Below are 15,213 nucleotides of genomic sequence, written 5' to 3'. Positions count from 1 at the left end.
TTACAGAGCACATTCTACCCTGATTATGGCCCTTAGCTAATCAAAATAGTTTTAAATTCTAAATGCTACTGACATTTAAAATCAAGGCAGACCTTAAAGGTATAAAAGTTAGCCTTTTTTGATTGCAATTAACATTATAATAAAAAACATATAATTCAATAATTTGCTACTTCTACTGAGGCCATCCTAAAATTTTATACAATGTGTCAATATTGTGAGTACATAGCCTTATTCAATGAAATTTTGAGTTGGTTACAGAAATTCAGTGTTTGTGATCTCCAACCATGGTGATCATGTTTCCAGAACCCCCAAATCAGGTCAGCTTGCCTAGACAGTATAAAACGATGTAGGAATTGTGTTTATGCAAGAAAAATCTAACCCGTACATTTCACAAAGAGAGCAAAATACCATCTACTGAGAAGGTACAACCAACATGAATTGGAGAAATCATGACAAAGGCACTCCAGGTTGAATACTAAATATTCATACAGCTCAGCGATTTCTTTTTACCAGAGTAAGGTGGGCATGAAAGGTGTGGATTTTAAATGTCAGGAAATGGAAGCAACAGAAAATTTCCTAGGGAAAAAAAAATTGGTAATGAAGGAAAGAAAATACATGTATCAGATACAAAACTAATTTTCTGCACACAGTCCATGGTTTATTAAAATGTTGAGAAGAAAAAAATATATTTTGAAAAAGAAAATTTCCACCTATTTTCCTATCTATCCTCTATAAGGCCCAGGAAAAACAAAAGTTGCGTCTCATGTGTTAACTCTAGCTGATTTTGGTCCAGCTGCCTGCAGGTCTGTCTAGAGGGGGCTGGCTTCTCAGCCCATATCTGGGATTTAGTGGCAATGTCTGTGGAAGATTTGGGGATGAAGTGGCAGTTTATATGCCCCAAGTTTCATATCCCTGGTATAGACCAATCCAAATCACGTTTACCCTATGAAGCTTTCCTTGGTGAGTAGAACTCAAGCTGAACCTCTGCCTTCTAATTCACTGCATAAGAGGTCTGGGCTGAGTGCCTAGCATCAGAACGCATGCAATCTTTAGCCTCTCCTTGCACCGTGCACTGTTTCTACCAGGAGAGAATACTGGTGTGTAGGAGACTGGAGCTCACCTCCTCCGCTGATGACTCTTTGTTTTCAATGAACTCAATGGGGTGCTGAACCTTCTGCCGAAGTGAGTACAGGAAAGGGGGTGGTGTTACCAAGCAGCAGCAAATTCATGAATTTTGCTCTCTGGCAGGCTAATTTGGGGGTGGAAGGGTGGGTGGGCCACATGGAACAGGCAAACAACACCAGACTGTCTCCAGTTCAAAGCTATTTCCCCCTCCTCATGTCTTTTTGGTTAAATAGTTATGCATCACAAATCTCCAGGATGAAGATTAAACTAATTGTTCCTTCATGGCTCAGTGTCAGATTCTTTATCACTGCACCACTTACTTTCCAGAGGAAGGGAGAAGGCACTGGCCTACATGCCAGGGTAGGTCAGCTCCTGCCCTCACATCATTTCTCCCAGCCCTTGTGACTTTGCTCAAGTCCTCCTTCGCTATTTTTATTTTCCTTCTGCCTCCTACAAGTCTCTGAACTTAAGGAAAAGGAAAGCAAAGCTGAGAAGGTGACTGATATTTAATGGCACCTCTTCTGGGAGACAGCACTGAATTGGGTATTTTACAATATTTTCTCATGTCGTAAGAAGGTAGACACATTTTTTTTGCCATTTTACAGCCATGAGATCTGAAGTTTGGAGTTGAGGAACTTGCCTATGACCACACAGGTAATAAGATATATACTCAAAAGCCTGTGTTCATTCTATTTATCCTTGTCTCTTGATCTTTCTATGCTGGTTTCTCTGTAAAATAGGGGCATCACTACCTCCCAGATTGCTTAATAGTGCTGCTACTCATTTCATCCTTTTGATCGTGACTGGGCATTTATAAAACATATAGCATTATTATAATGTGCCATTGACGTAAAAAGTGCTTGCCAATTGATTAATTGATTAGGGGAACTGAAATAAATGAGTCATATAAAAATGGACATCATTCCTTAACATTTAAAACAAAAGTGTAGACAATCTGCATATATAATAAGGTAATTTTAATAAATGAGAAATCACATATCACACAGCAGCATTTAAGCCTGATCTGCCAAGGTGTCAACTCAGCCTCGCTCTCCTGTCATGTGTTACAATATATGAAGTGCTGTACCATAGAAGAGAGTGTTTGTGGATGGACTCAGTGGGGAGAAAGTCTATGAGGTGGGCCCTTTAGGCTGGGATCCCGGGCCCTTTGGGCATCCATCAATATCCTTCAAAGGGTTTATTTCATGTGAGCATTCAGAAATTGTATGTAAAATATTTTGAATGAGCTAGTGAACTTTTTTTTTCTAGAAAGAGAGCCAATAGCTTTCATCAAAACTAGTGGTTTTGATGAAATATAATATAGTGGTTAAGAGTTCTCAATCAGAAACTGAACTTTCTGAGTGAAGTGAATAGCAACTCCACTTACTAGCTGCGATGCCTTGAGTGAGTTAATAAATCCCTCAATGTCTCAATTTTCTCATCTGCGAAGTGGGGATATCAATAGTACTGATCTCACAGGGTTGTTGGGAGGATGAATGAATTAATGTATGTGAAGCATCTGACACACAGCACTCGTGTTCACAGCTGCCACAACCAAATTCATCACCATGATAAGTTCTCAAAGTCATCAATGATCTTAAAGGATGACTTTGATATTCTATTGTTATCCTGATTAATAATAGCTATCATTACTAAGCACCTCTTTTAGACCTTACATAAATGTACTTACAAAGTACTAAGCACCTTACATGCATTACTTCCTTAATTCTTACAAATACCCTCTGAAGTGGGCAGTATTATTAACTTATTTTATACTTAATTAAGCCTTGACTGAGGCTTAAAGAGTTAAGCAATTTGCTCAGGGCTACGTGGATAATAAATGCAAAGCCAGAATGCAAACTTAGTTCTGACTTACTCCAGAGCACGATATCTTAATTAGTAAGGAACAAAATGCTTGTAGTTAAAAGACACCTTCTCAAGGTAAGCCAGAAGGGATTATTGGCTCTCTGAAAAACAAAAATAAAGGAATCCATGGGAGCACATTATAAAAGGAAAAGATCACATCAAAGATTAAACCATAGCATTTGTTTTCTCACTTCCACAAAAGCCATGGGAGCCACAGGTTTTAAGTTACCTGGTGAGCACAGCACATGGTGCAGATGTGTCAGACAGTGCTCCGTGTGGGATTTGGAAGGAATGGAGATGTCCGTATCTGAGACCCTAGGAAGGGTGAGCAAGCCAGGAGACCTGGAAATGGAGGCCAGAGAGAATGTGGGCTGCAGAAAACCAATCAGGAGACTGAAGTGAAGACAGGCAAGGGTTTGAACCACAAGACAAATTTCAGCTTCTGGTTGCTGCTAGATGTGGTTTTCTCAGTCTGTTCAGTATTTCTGGTATTAGCTCTCAGTTCCTGCTACATGGAGGTTGCTCAACTTATATTTGGTGAAATGATTTGAAGGGGGAATTAGAAACAAAGTCAATTATCCATGAGGCACAATGAAGTGTGCCATTGTGAATGTTAGCCTTCAGTAAGTCTCCCGAAGAAGTACCATATGTATTCAGGGGATGTTGATAATACTCAAAACAATTTAGAGATGCTTCCTTCTGGAATTATCTTCAAAAGGCATCACAAAAAACACATTTTCCCAGTTTGATGCTTAGGGTAATTAATGGGTAATTAATTACTGGTCTTGGCTCTAAATTACTTTTGGAAATTTGAGTTATTTATCACTATTAATGATATTCTTTAAAATGTGCCCTAGGCTCTATAGCAATGAGACAATCTTTACATGTAGCTTCTATTAGGAGTACTTTACATACATGAAATCATTCAACCCTCAAAATAGCCCAATGAAGTAGGTATGGGAGTCACCCCATTAATAGATGAAGAAACCAAGGCACTGAATTTGCAATGTACCAAAGGTCATCAACTAAAAGGAGGTAGAACCCTCTTGTTTGAGTAATTGGGACATCATTGGAATAAGTGTCATTTCTATTTCCCTCAAATTATCTTAAAGGGAATTGTATTCAATTCAATTCAATTGTATGTTGAATTCTGACTTTGGTTTGTGTGTGTGTGTGTGTGTGTGTGGGTGTGTGTGTGTGAAGTCATATTTCCTTATAATTCATTCCTGCAGTGATTATTTCATTTAGCCTCCTTCAAAAATTATTTTACTCTTTAAGAACAAAGCCATTTCTTGTATGATATAATGGAGGTTTGCTTCTACCCCAAATGTAGGGAGTGTGGTGTAAAGGCAAGCAAACCACAGAACCGTTCATGTTGCATCTGTCTCTATCTCCTCCTTTAGGGAGAGTGGTCTTTACACTGTGCTAGCAGAGATGACCATGCCAACAACCACCCTGTAAGGTAGCTGTTTGTTTGTCCCATTTCAGACAGAAAGAAACTGAGACTGTCACTGAGGTTTAAGTACCTTACCTAAGCAGTACTGCTAGCAAGAGGCTGAGGTCAGGGCTGGCACTTTTCCCACTGTACCTCAGTTCCTTCAGTGGGTATGTACAAAGTTTCTATTTGTGTCTAAAGAGAAATCAACCACAATTGTCCAAGATGGAGAAAACTAACTTAAAAGTAGTTCCTCTAAAAGGCGGATCAGATTTGGCTCAGAATTAAAGTCCAAGACAGGCAAGAGAATTCCAAGCTGCTTTAACGGAATTCTAGCCTAGAGATGTAGATAGATTTTAACCCAGGAGATGAAAACACAGTGTGCTGTTAGGTCAGAAGGCTGAACGTGGGGAAGCAGAGCATGACCCCTGAAAAAAGAGAAGTGGTTTTTTTTAAAAGAATCTAGGTTAAGTAATGAAGAAACGAACAATTGCAGAGTACCAATTACACATCATGTACTGTTATTAGGATCTTCTGCACAAAAAGTCCTTAAGGATTCTTATCAACCTTCCTTTACAGTGGCAGAAATGGAGGATCGGAACAGTTATGGGGCTTGTCTAAGGTTACACAGGTAGAAAGTGGTCAACCTGGGCTGGGGCCCAGGACAATCTGAATCCATGTGATATGTGCTTTCTGTTACTACACACTGGCTTGTGATTAACCCAAAATTCTAGAACAAAATATTTAAAAAGATAGCCAGAGAGCACTTGGAAAAGAAGGTGATAACCCTCGGTGCCAGCGCAAAGAAACAGGGCAAACTGAACCTATCACTCTCTCTGATAGGGTTTGTGGCCTGATAGATCCAGGCAATGCCATAGACACCCCAGGTCTCTCAAATGCAGTGTTGTTTTGGAAAAAATGAATGAAAATATGTGCCCAGGATTAGGGGACAGTTAGGAGAATCATTGAGTGGTGGAGGCTGAAGGGTGTTATCAGTGGATAGTTGTAAAACTGGAGGGTGGTGGCATGCCATGGTTCTCTGTCCTTGGCCTGGTCCCATTCATGTATTTGTTCACTCACTCACTCACTCACTCACTCATTCACTCATTCACTTGTAAGCATTAATGGAATGGCAATGATATACTAGGCCTTATGTCAAGAACAGAGAATTTGGGATGGACACCAAAATGCACCATGCAGAATCTTCTTCAGATGGGTTCCTTGCACCAGCTGCTGGGAGGGCTATTTGCAGCCTTCCATTGTCAGCACCTCAGGATCTGCCTCAACTGCAGAGAGCTACCTAACCCAAGGGCATGCCCCTTCCTAGTGTGGCCCACATCAGAGCACTGATGGGTTGAGCAGTATCAAGGTTATTCAACTTAGCCAAACTCACACTAACTCTGAAGACTCCTACTAGTTCCTGAGTTTCCCTGGGATCAGCTCAGGCTGTTGTTGGTTGTGTAAAACAGCTCAACTTCTCCCTCTGCCCACCCCACACCACAGGTATTAAGTCCAAGGTCACTCCTTAATAAACATCCCACACACTAAACTTGGAGTTAGAGTCATTCTGCTTCATGGAAAACTCACTGGTAAAAGAAGGGGCTTTACCCTTTGTTCATCCTTTAAAGAGTACAACTACAATCAAGGACAAAATTACACATTTGGTTTAATAAAAGGAAGACTTTTCTTTCAACAGTGGAACAGCCTGCCTCAAAAACCAGTGAACCTGAATAAGCAGAGGGACACTGGAGTGTCTCTGTTCACCCTGCTGTTAGCTAACAAGCAGCACAGTATCACTAGCATTTATAAATTAGTGATTAGAAAATTATTTTATAACATTCTGGATTCAATAGGTACTGGGAATATTTTTAAACATATATGGGAAGAAATCCCATTTCCTAATGAACTCTCTGAAATAATCTGAGATTACTTAATTCTAACCTTAAGATGCAGATAAAATATAATTCAGGACCTGGTGGCAGAAACTGTCAAAGTCCACCAATAGCCATTTGTTCTTTTGTCTTCTAGTAATAAAACCCCAAATGTTAGCTGGCTACATGTTTATCTAGCAAAACACTGCATTTTCCAGACTCCCTTGCAGCGAATGTGTCCATGTGATTAAATTGTGGTAGTGGGATCTGGGTGGTAGTGATGCATGCAACTTCTGAGTTAAACACTTAAAGAAAACCACTTGCTTTTTATTTCTTCTTTCCTCCATCCCAAGGCTGGTACATGGAAGTACTTGCAGTGGTAAGGCAGCAGTGCTACTCTAGGAAAGGGGAAGCAATAATGCAGAAAATTCCTGGGTTTCTGAATGACCACTGGAGTAAGACTCTTTTACCTGTGGACTGTCTGTCAGCTTTGACTTTTACTTGGGAGAGAAAGAAACCACCTATATTATTTAAGCCATTATTATTTTGGTCTCTGTTAAAACAGCTTAACAAATATTCTAACTTACGCAGATGCCAAATCAGCATCTCAACCCTGGGTGATGTTCATTCTTTGCCCTATAAGCATGGTATCTTATCAGCAGACTGGAACATGATAAGAGTAAGAATTATTATCCTTTACCTGTGAGTTAACTCCTGCATTAGCCTTCTGCCTTTTTGGTGCTCTGCCTTGTCCTGGCCCACGTTATATTTTAATTCTATATAAAAATCAAGGGCTAAGGCAAAATCTGGACTAAAATTTTGTTTATTTGTCTAACTATACTGTAGAATTGTTGCCAGCAATTAAAATCTTGATTTGTCTTGCTGCTGACACTGTCTTGAGAAGTAAATTTCAGATAAGTTTATATTGTATATACACATAATTATATGATTCATTCATTCCTCCCACTGCATTTCATTCATTAATTCGACCGCCGAATATATATAGCAAAACTATTCAAGTAAAATAAAACCAATTCATGATAAAAGAGATCAAATTGGTTATACTTTGTGGATACATATTAACAAATAAATGAAAAGAATAAGTGAGGCACGACTTTATCTTAAAAACTTCAAAATAAACATAAATCAGAAGTCCAACGTAAACCATTGTTATGAATAACTTATTATTTGAAATTTCCTTTCTATTAATGTAATGATTGATGCTTTTGTAGTATAAAAACCATAGCTTAAATAAAACATTCTGATATATCATTAACTGTGTAGATCCTATTTCTTTTTTAGTACCCGAAGAAAGTATAGATGTATAATTGTCTGCTCTTTTGGCTGGAAACATGAAAGTCCAAAATCATTGTCATTTTTGTCATGGCACCAGCTGGGTTTTAGGTTATTTCTACTTATCTGGCTCTGGAGAGGAAGTGCTGCATATGTCATTTATAAAATACATGTACATGGCTGGGCGCAGTGGCTCACGCCTGTAATCCTAGCACTTTGGGAGGCTGAGGGGGACGGATCACTTGAGGTCAGGAGTTCGAGACCAGCCTGGTCAATGTGGTAAAACACCGTCTCTACTGAAAATACAAAAAGTAGCCAGGCGTGGTGGCACGTGCCTGTAATCCCAGCTACTTGGGAGGCTGAGGCAAGAGAATCGTTTGAACCCGTGAGGTGGAGGTTGCAGTCAGCTGATATCGTACCATTGCACTCCAGCCTGAGCAACAGAGCAAGACTCTGTCTAAACAACAACAACAACAACAAAACTATCTATATCTATATCTATCTATATTTACACATGGGTTATGAAGGAGAGGGCAAGGATTCTAAAGCCAAGAATATTTTCAGTTATAACCTCTCTTTAAACTCATGTACATCCAGAAACATGCTCACCTTTTCCTAAAGTAATAACAGCTCACTCTTCCACACCAACTACGAAAAATTATAAATATTTAGGAATCGCAGAAATAGGAGATCCAGGTTCTCACATTACAGGGAACAAACTGGAGGTGTGGGTGCTAGGAACGGGAGCTGAGGGTCCCTTGGTCTGTGGTGGTGTTGGTTTGCAGAAACAGAATAACTCCGAGGTCACTCTTTCTGGGTGTCTCCATCTAGTTTTCACTCTGCTTCCCTCAACATTTTTTCATCAGAATCTTAACCACATCATGTCAATATATTTCCTTAAAAATAGATGTTGAGAAGAGCTCAGAGTAAACCACCACTTTTTGCTGCATCCTTAGCAATGTATCTGGTTGGAGGAATAGCTACCAGATAATTTAGGCATACATATTCTATTCAACAGAGGGAATCTCTTCCTTCCTGGATTCAGCTATATTCCAGCAAACATCCACTGTGTTTCTGGGACTGTGCCCAGTACATTTGCTTTCACATAAATGTGTTCACTTAATCCTCTGAACTTGCCTTCTTTTACTTACCCCAGGTAGCTTCCAAAGGGCCAGTTTATTACACAGAGAACAAACTCAGAGAAGTGAATAAAATAAACTGCACAGACGTGGCTATAAATTGGTTTTAGACATTTAAGGAGATTTTTAGTAAAAAATATTATTCAGTAAGTGAAAAATAATTTGAAAGATGCCACTGAAAAGTGAAAGAGTGTGCTTTTAAAATACCACCATTACTAGAACTACAGGCCAATATGTAACTTTAAAATCTGCACCTTCCATTGTAGAAGGAAAAGAAAACTAATACATTTCATTCTTCCCTTTTCAAGAAGACATCTTAAAGTAGCAGGGGAGTATATGATTAAAAATTACCTTAAATATTATTTACTGTGGTTAGTTACTCTTAGCAATCTTTTTGGTTGTCACCAACAGTAGCGATCAAGTCCACTATATGCATTAAACACTAAAGAAAGCGTCATTATAGACATTTTTCATCCCAGGGAGGCAAAAGTTTATTCTCAAAAGATGGATGACTACAATTCATTTAGAAAGGTTAGTTGAGATGTTTCCTGAAGCATCTCGAAAATGGTTCCGCATTTATTAACTGCTCTGTTCGGGGGAATGCTGTACAGAGATCACATCTCTCTAAAGAAGATGCCAAGAACATATTAGCTGCCAGTTTGAGAGCCTTCATCTGTTCCTCACAACCATTTTTAGAAAACAATGGTGGCATTTATCAAACAGAGAAAAGACCATAAATGTTGGAACCCAGAATTCAGCAATTAAAGAAATTTAATAGCTGGGAATTGGGGAATGAAAGCACAAATTGTGCAAAAATACCTCTTTTTTTTTTTTTTTTTTTTTTTTTTTTTTTTTTACCCCAAGTCTTAGCTTGTCTATAGGAAAATACCTACTTGAACAATATAAATAGGATAGTACTCATATCTGAGGTACCTCAAAGTTGAGATTATTATTATTATTATTATTTTTTTTTGAGACGGAGTCTCGCTCTGTCGCCCAGGCTGGAGTGCAGTGGCGCGATCTCGGCTCACTGCAAGCTCCGCCTCCCGGGTTCACGCCATTCTCCTGCCTCAGCCTCTCTGAGTAGCTGGGACTACAGGCACCCGCCATCACGCCCGGCTAATTTCTTGTATTTTTAGTAGAGACAGGGTTTCACCGTGGTCTCGATCTCCTGACCTCGTGATCCGCCCGCCTCGGCCTCCCAAAGTGCTGGGATTACAAGCGTGAGCCACCGTGCCCGGCCAAAGTTGAGATTATTTAAGTCAATTTGATAATACAATAGAATGAAGGATATGAGTTTTAAATTCGATTTAGACTATGATTTTGATTAGTTTTTGGCTTTAGAGCATAGCAATACAAAAAATAACCAGTTTCCTTCCATGTATTTTCATGTGGTGTATCATAGAAAAGGAAACTAAGATGTGTTTTTAAAAATCACTGTTAGCAAATCTGTGAACTTCATGTTGTTTCTAGTTGCAAAGTCTGCATGAGAGATAAGTCTGGATAATCTTTTTATTTATTTTTTCTTTTTAAAATGCTTGCAGGAAAGTAAGTCAAAAGAAAATGTGATTCCATATATTTTTCACCTTTTTGAAAAGCACAAGGACTGCAATATAAAATAAGTACAATTTTCTCAAGCTAGAATGAGCTTCTTAAGATTTATAGAATTCATGATATGGTGACCATATGCAGGCTTCAATTTAAGGAGTTTCTGATCGATTTAATGCATATAGGCAGAACATAGCTCTGTTCAGTCTCACTAAAGCTTAACACACACACACACAACACTCACCACTGGTGATGGGGAAAGTGCGATGTTGCCTATTGATGCCTTCAATTCATCTACAGTTGCAGCATTCTTAAGAATGTCTTTAGATTGCAATGGTTTAATCTTGATATTAAATTTCTTATGTGATTCTTCTTCTTCTTCCGATTCACTCGAAGAATAAAAGTGCTTTCCTTTGGTAGGTAGAACACAGTTAAAGATACATAACTCTTTCTTCTACTGGGAGGCAATGACCCCAAGACAAGAGCAATTGCATATAGAGACAGCAAAAGTATCCTTAGATAGCAGAAAATCAAAGCAAAACATACAAAAGTAAAGGAGGAAAGGGTTAGAACTTATTCACTTTTCCTCAGAACATGATCAATGGTTCTAATATCCTACATTTTTGCTGCAGTTGACCGTTTGTTGTGCCATACTCAGCACACACAGACAAGGACATGTGAGCTTACTCATCTACAGAGAGAGGAAGGCTGCTTTATGAATGATCGTCGATGAGTTTTAAATGCATCAGCGTGACATGCTTTGCCCAGAGATGGATTGTAGGGAGAGGACAGTAAGAGCTATTTTCTAGTCACTATAGATGACAGTCATATCAGGGATTAGCAGACAGCCCGGTACCCACCATTTCCACAGTTGTTTTTTTTAGCACGTTTTTCTCTTTCTCCTCTCTCTTTTCTATGAATAGATTAAGGCAAAATGCCTGCTTGCTAGAGCTCAGGGTGTTCTCAGTGCTGTTTATTCATCTCTAATATTAGGGATAACAGAACTTGTGAAGATTAGGTTATTTCATTACTTTTGTAAAACCTGATTTTATCCTACTGTTTCCTGAGAGTGAATGAAAATTAAAATAAAAAATAAAGAAAGGATATAACCGGGTTCCTCGGGTCTGATACTGTAGCCTTCTTCATCCAGCTCAGGTGAGTTCTATAAAACACAAGTGCAAATGAAGTAATTATTACCCTAAGATCAAGAAATTATTTTTTTTCTAGAGTCTTCTATTTAAGGATATAGAAAAGTCTTTTCTTTTAGGAGATGAAGCTTTTAACTTTTGGAAGTGAATTCTGAGCAATATGTTTAGATATTTACTCAAGGATACTTGGAGAGTCCTCCTACTGGGAGAATAAATGAAGAGGAATCAACTATCAATGAAAGAAAGCATTCAAACAGAATTTAACATGCATTTCCTGTAAGCCAAGGACTGTGCTAAGCAACATGGGTGATAAGAAATGCAGATTATTTGTCCTCAGGGAAAATGAAGTGTGTTTCGGTAGGTAAAAATTAAAAAGAAAATACAAAACACAAAACACCTGTGTCAGACAGGGTTCAAAGAAAAGGAAATTAGTGAGGTTTAAAAGAGTCAGGGAGGTCTTTATGGGTCTTTCAGGACAGACAGGAGAGGGTAGAGTAGGAGCTCCTTCCAGGTGGTAAGGAAGAGCCTGTTCAGAGACACCAGGATGGGAGTGGACACTGGGTGACTCAGATGGGGAAACAGAGGGCAACAGCAAAGATGACATGGCTAGAGAAGAAGCTGCACAGCGGGAGATGGGGAGATGAGACTATGGAGACCAACAGGCCAGGGGAAGAGTTTGGACTTGAGGTAGCTACTGCAGCTTCTCAGCTAGGGTGCGGCATACTGAAAGCAGAATCTTAAGGAGTTCTGGAAGTATGTTCCAGGATAGCCTTGGGGCAGAAGGACTGGAGAAAGAAAAACTAATTTAAAACATGTGCATCGATTCAGGCAAGATGTGCTAAGGATATGGATCGAGTTATTGGTGGGATGGGATGAATCAAGGATATTTGAAAGGATGGATTGTTGGTTCTTGGTAACAGATCCGTCAGTCATAGGAGAAAAAGCAGAGGGAAGGTTAAAGAGGAATCCAAGATTTCTACCCTCAAATTGTGGGAGAGTGCTGGTACTCCCATTTGAACTAATTCTAACAGTAGACAACTAACATTTTTTGGAAAGAAGCAGAAAACATAAAAAGGCAGTTTGCATTGTGGGGATTAGAATGATCATATTTGGATTCTTATTATATGGTAAGCATTGTGTCCCATATTTTACCTCACTGAACCACGTAACAAGCATATGTGAAAAGAATGATCCCATTTATCAGGGGGAAAATAAGAGAAATCAGATGCCATTTCTCAAGGAAACACACCCAGCAAATGTCAGATCTAGGTTTTGCCCCCGGGTGTCTCAGACTATACGCCATGTCCTAGAGGGGAGGAAAATGAAGTATTTGTAGGTGGCCCTGTTGCAGTTGAGGTTATAGGTCTGTCAGTGAGAGAAGGCAGAGTTGGAGAGTTAGTTTTGGGAGTTAATAAAGCAATAAAAATGCCATAATCATGGAGAGAGAAGAGGGTCTACATACCATGGAAAAAGCCCCCATTAAAAAAATCATTTTTATTGTCTATATTTAAGGTGTACAACATGTTTTGATATGCATATACATAGTAAAATGACCACTACGGTTAAATTTACATTTCTGTTACCTTCCATAGTTGCCCTTTTTATGTGTGTGTGTATAAGAGCACTTAAACTCTTAGCAAATTCTTAGTACATTAGATATCTAGACTTCATCTCACCTTACTGCAAGTTTGTACTCTTTGACCTACTTCTTCCATTTCCTTTCTCTTTCTATCCCTGCTGACTACTTTTCTACTGTTTCTATGTATTTGACTTCTTTTTTTTTTTTTTTTTGAGACAAAGTCTCTGTGTCACTCAGGCTGGAGTGCAGTGGTGCGATCTCAGCTCACTGCAACCTCTGCCTCCCGGGTTCAAGCAATTCTCCTGCCTCAGCCTCCCATATTTGACTTCTTTTTATATTCTGCATATAAGCAAGATCATACAGTATTTTTCTTTCTATGTCTGAAACTCACCATTTTTTTGAGCATTTATTGTGGTCTTCCTCTTCTCCTCCTTCTTCAGTTCTCAGAGTTGTTTTTTTTTTTTTTTTTTTTTTTTTTTTAATACAAGTGTACTGAGCTAACTTACCTGCTAAAAACCCGTCCCTGGCTTGTCACTGCATTTAGAACAAAAGTCAAGCACCTCTGTGTAGCCAGTAAGGCCCAGCAGGGCTGGCTCCTGCCCCTCTCTCTAGCCTCGCATTTGTAATTATCTTCCATTGATCCCCTCTCAGCCACATGTTCTCTCCTTCCCAACGTTTGTGATTTGCGTGCTTCACGCACTGTCTCATTTCAGGGACCTCATCAATGCTGTTACCTCTGCCTGCAATTCTCCTCCCCCAAATGTTCAGCCTGTTAGCCTCTATGTATATGTTAGGCCTTTGCCCAGAGGTCACATCCTCCCTGAAGCCTTTCCTGCCAAAATCACGTTGACTTGCCTCTATTCTCAAAGCTTCTAAGAAGTAGAACCAGGGCTGAAACACCCAGATTTAATATTAGAAAAGCATTCTTTGAACAAATACTACAGGCTAGGCAGGTTAGTGAAATGTTTTGCAAATAATTAGCTCCTTGAATCTTCGCAACAATGACATGCGGTAACTACTGACTTCTTTTTTGCTACCCAGCAAATAACTACTCCAAGGCCACACACAGCTAATATGTGTAGGGGCTAGATCGGGGTGTCCAATCTTTTGGCTTCCCTGGGCCACATTGGAAGAAGAAGAATCATCTTGGGCCACACATAAAATACACTAACATTAACATAGCTGATCAGCTAAAATAAGTAAATAAATCACAAAAAAATCCCATAAAGGTAGACAAGCTTGGACAAGATCTTAAACCCAGTTCTGACAGACTGTATTGCCCTTAGCCCCATCCTAAATATGCCAGGCATTCCTAATGACATGGAGAACGTTTCGCTTATTTCTAAGTCCTGTTATAAGAATGCCTCAACTCATTTTTAAGCTGTAAAATACTTAATAAAGAGAAACACTCTTCTGATACTCACATATCTTTCCCAATCAATTTCCGCATAAAATCCATTTGGTGCCCCATTGCTTTTCTTCTGTAATAAATTCGAAAATGAATTTAGATGGAAAACATTTGAATAAAAACAAAGGAACAAAGAACATTTAACTCTTATATGTATTTAGCAAGAGCTATCAAAATCCAGCACTGGAAAGACATATTAGAGCAGTTTATTAAGGAGGCACATTTGTGTAATGGAATGGTAAATCTAGCTGCCGTGACACTGCATAAAAGGGCCTACGTACTTATTTCACAAAAGATTGTAGGATACTGAGGCACAGGGATATTATCGATGCACTGTTCAAATTTTATTCAATTACTGAAGAATTAGCAGCACCTTTATTATAATGGAATCCTCTAAATCTACAGGAGATATTGCCATGTACATATGTATTTTAAATGGAAACATTTTTACCTCCATGCTGCTATTATATCCAATTAGTTACAACATATTCAAAGAGTACTCATCCAAGTCATTAACTAATCTTTTATCATTTTAGCACTGACTCAATTTTTTTGTAACTACCCCCTTGATAAAACATAGAGGAAGTCAGCTCCAAATCAGTTCATTCAGCTCCTAGTTATTAAAAATAATGTTTTTTAAAATGGCTTTTCTTATCAAATTTTAAAAATAGGGCCGGGCGCGGTGGCTCACGCTTGTAATCCCAGCACTTTGGGAGGCCGAGGCGGGCGGATCACGAGGTCAGGAGATCGAGACCACGGTGAAACCCCGTCTCTACTAAAAATACAAAAAAATTAGCCGGG

General features: G+C 39.0%; 1 protein-coding gene across 15 annotated transcripts in view; it reads right to left on the bottom strand.

Moving 5' to 3' along the window:
• The window catches only part of SGIP1 (SH3GL interacting endocytic adaptor 1), a 223,931-nt gene that overhangs the window by 102,981 nt on the left and 105,737 nt on the right, over window positions 1–15,213 (bottom strand). For all 15 annotated transcript variants that reach the window (XM_030812974.1, XM_030812970.1, XM_030812977.1 and 12 more), the window contains 3 exons: window positions 14,429–14,485; window positions 11,385–11,439; window positions 10,522–10,697 (listed from right to left, as the gene is read on the bottom strand). In XM_030812974.1, the coding sequence (XP_030668834.1) occupies window positions 10,522–10,697; window positions 11,385–11,439; window positions 14,429–14,485 (288 nt within the window). The remainder of the gene's footprint in view (window positions 1–10,521; window positions 10,698–11,384; window positions 11,440–14,428; window positions 14,486–15,213) is intronic.

The sequence above is a fragment of the Nomascus leucogenys genome, chromosome 5 (assembly GCF_006542625.1).
Source record: "Nomascus leucogenys isolate Asia chromosome 5, Asia_NLE_v1, whole genome shotgun sequence".
NCBI lineage: Eukaryota > Metazoa > Chordata > Mammalia > Primates > Hylobatidae > Nomascus > Nomascus leucogenys.
Note: the sequence above shows the minus strand (reverse complement) of the source record. Positions and strands in the feature narration are given on the sequence as shown.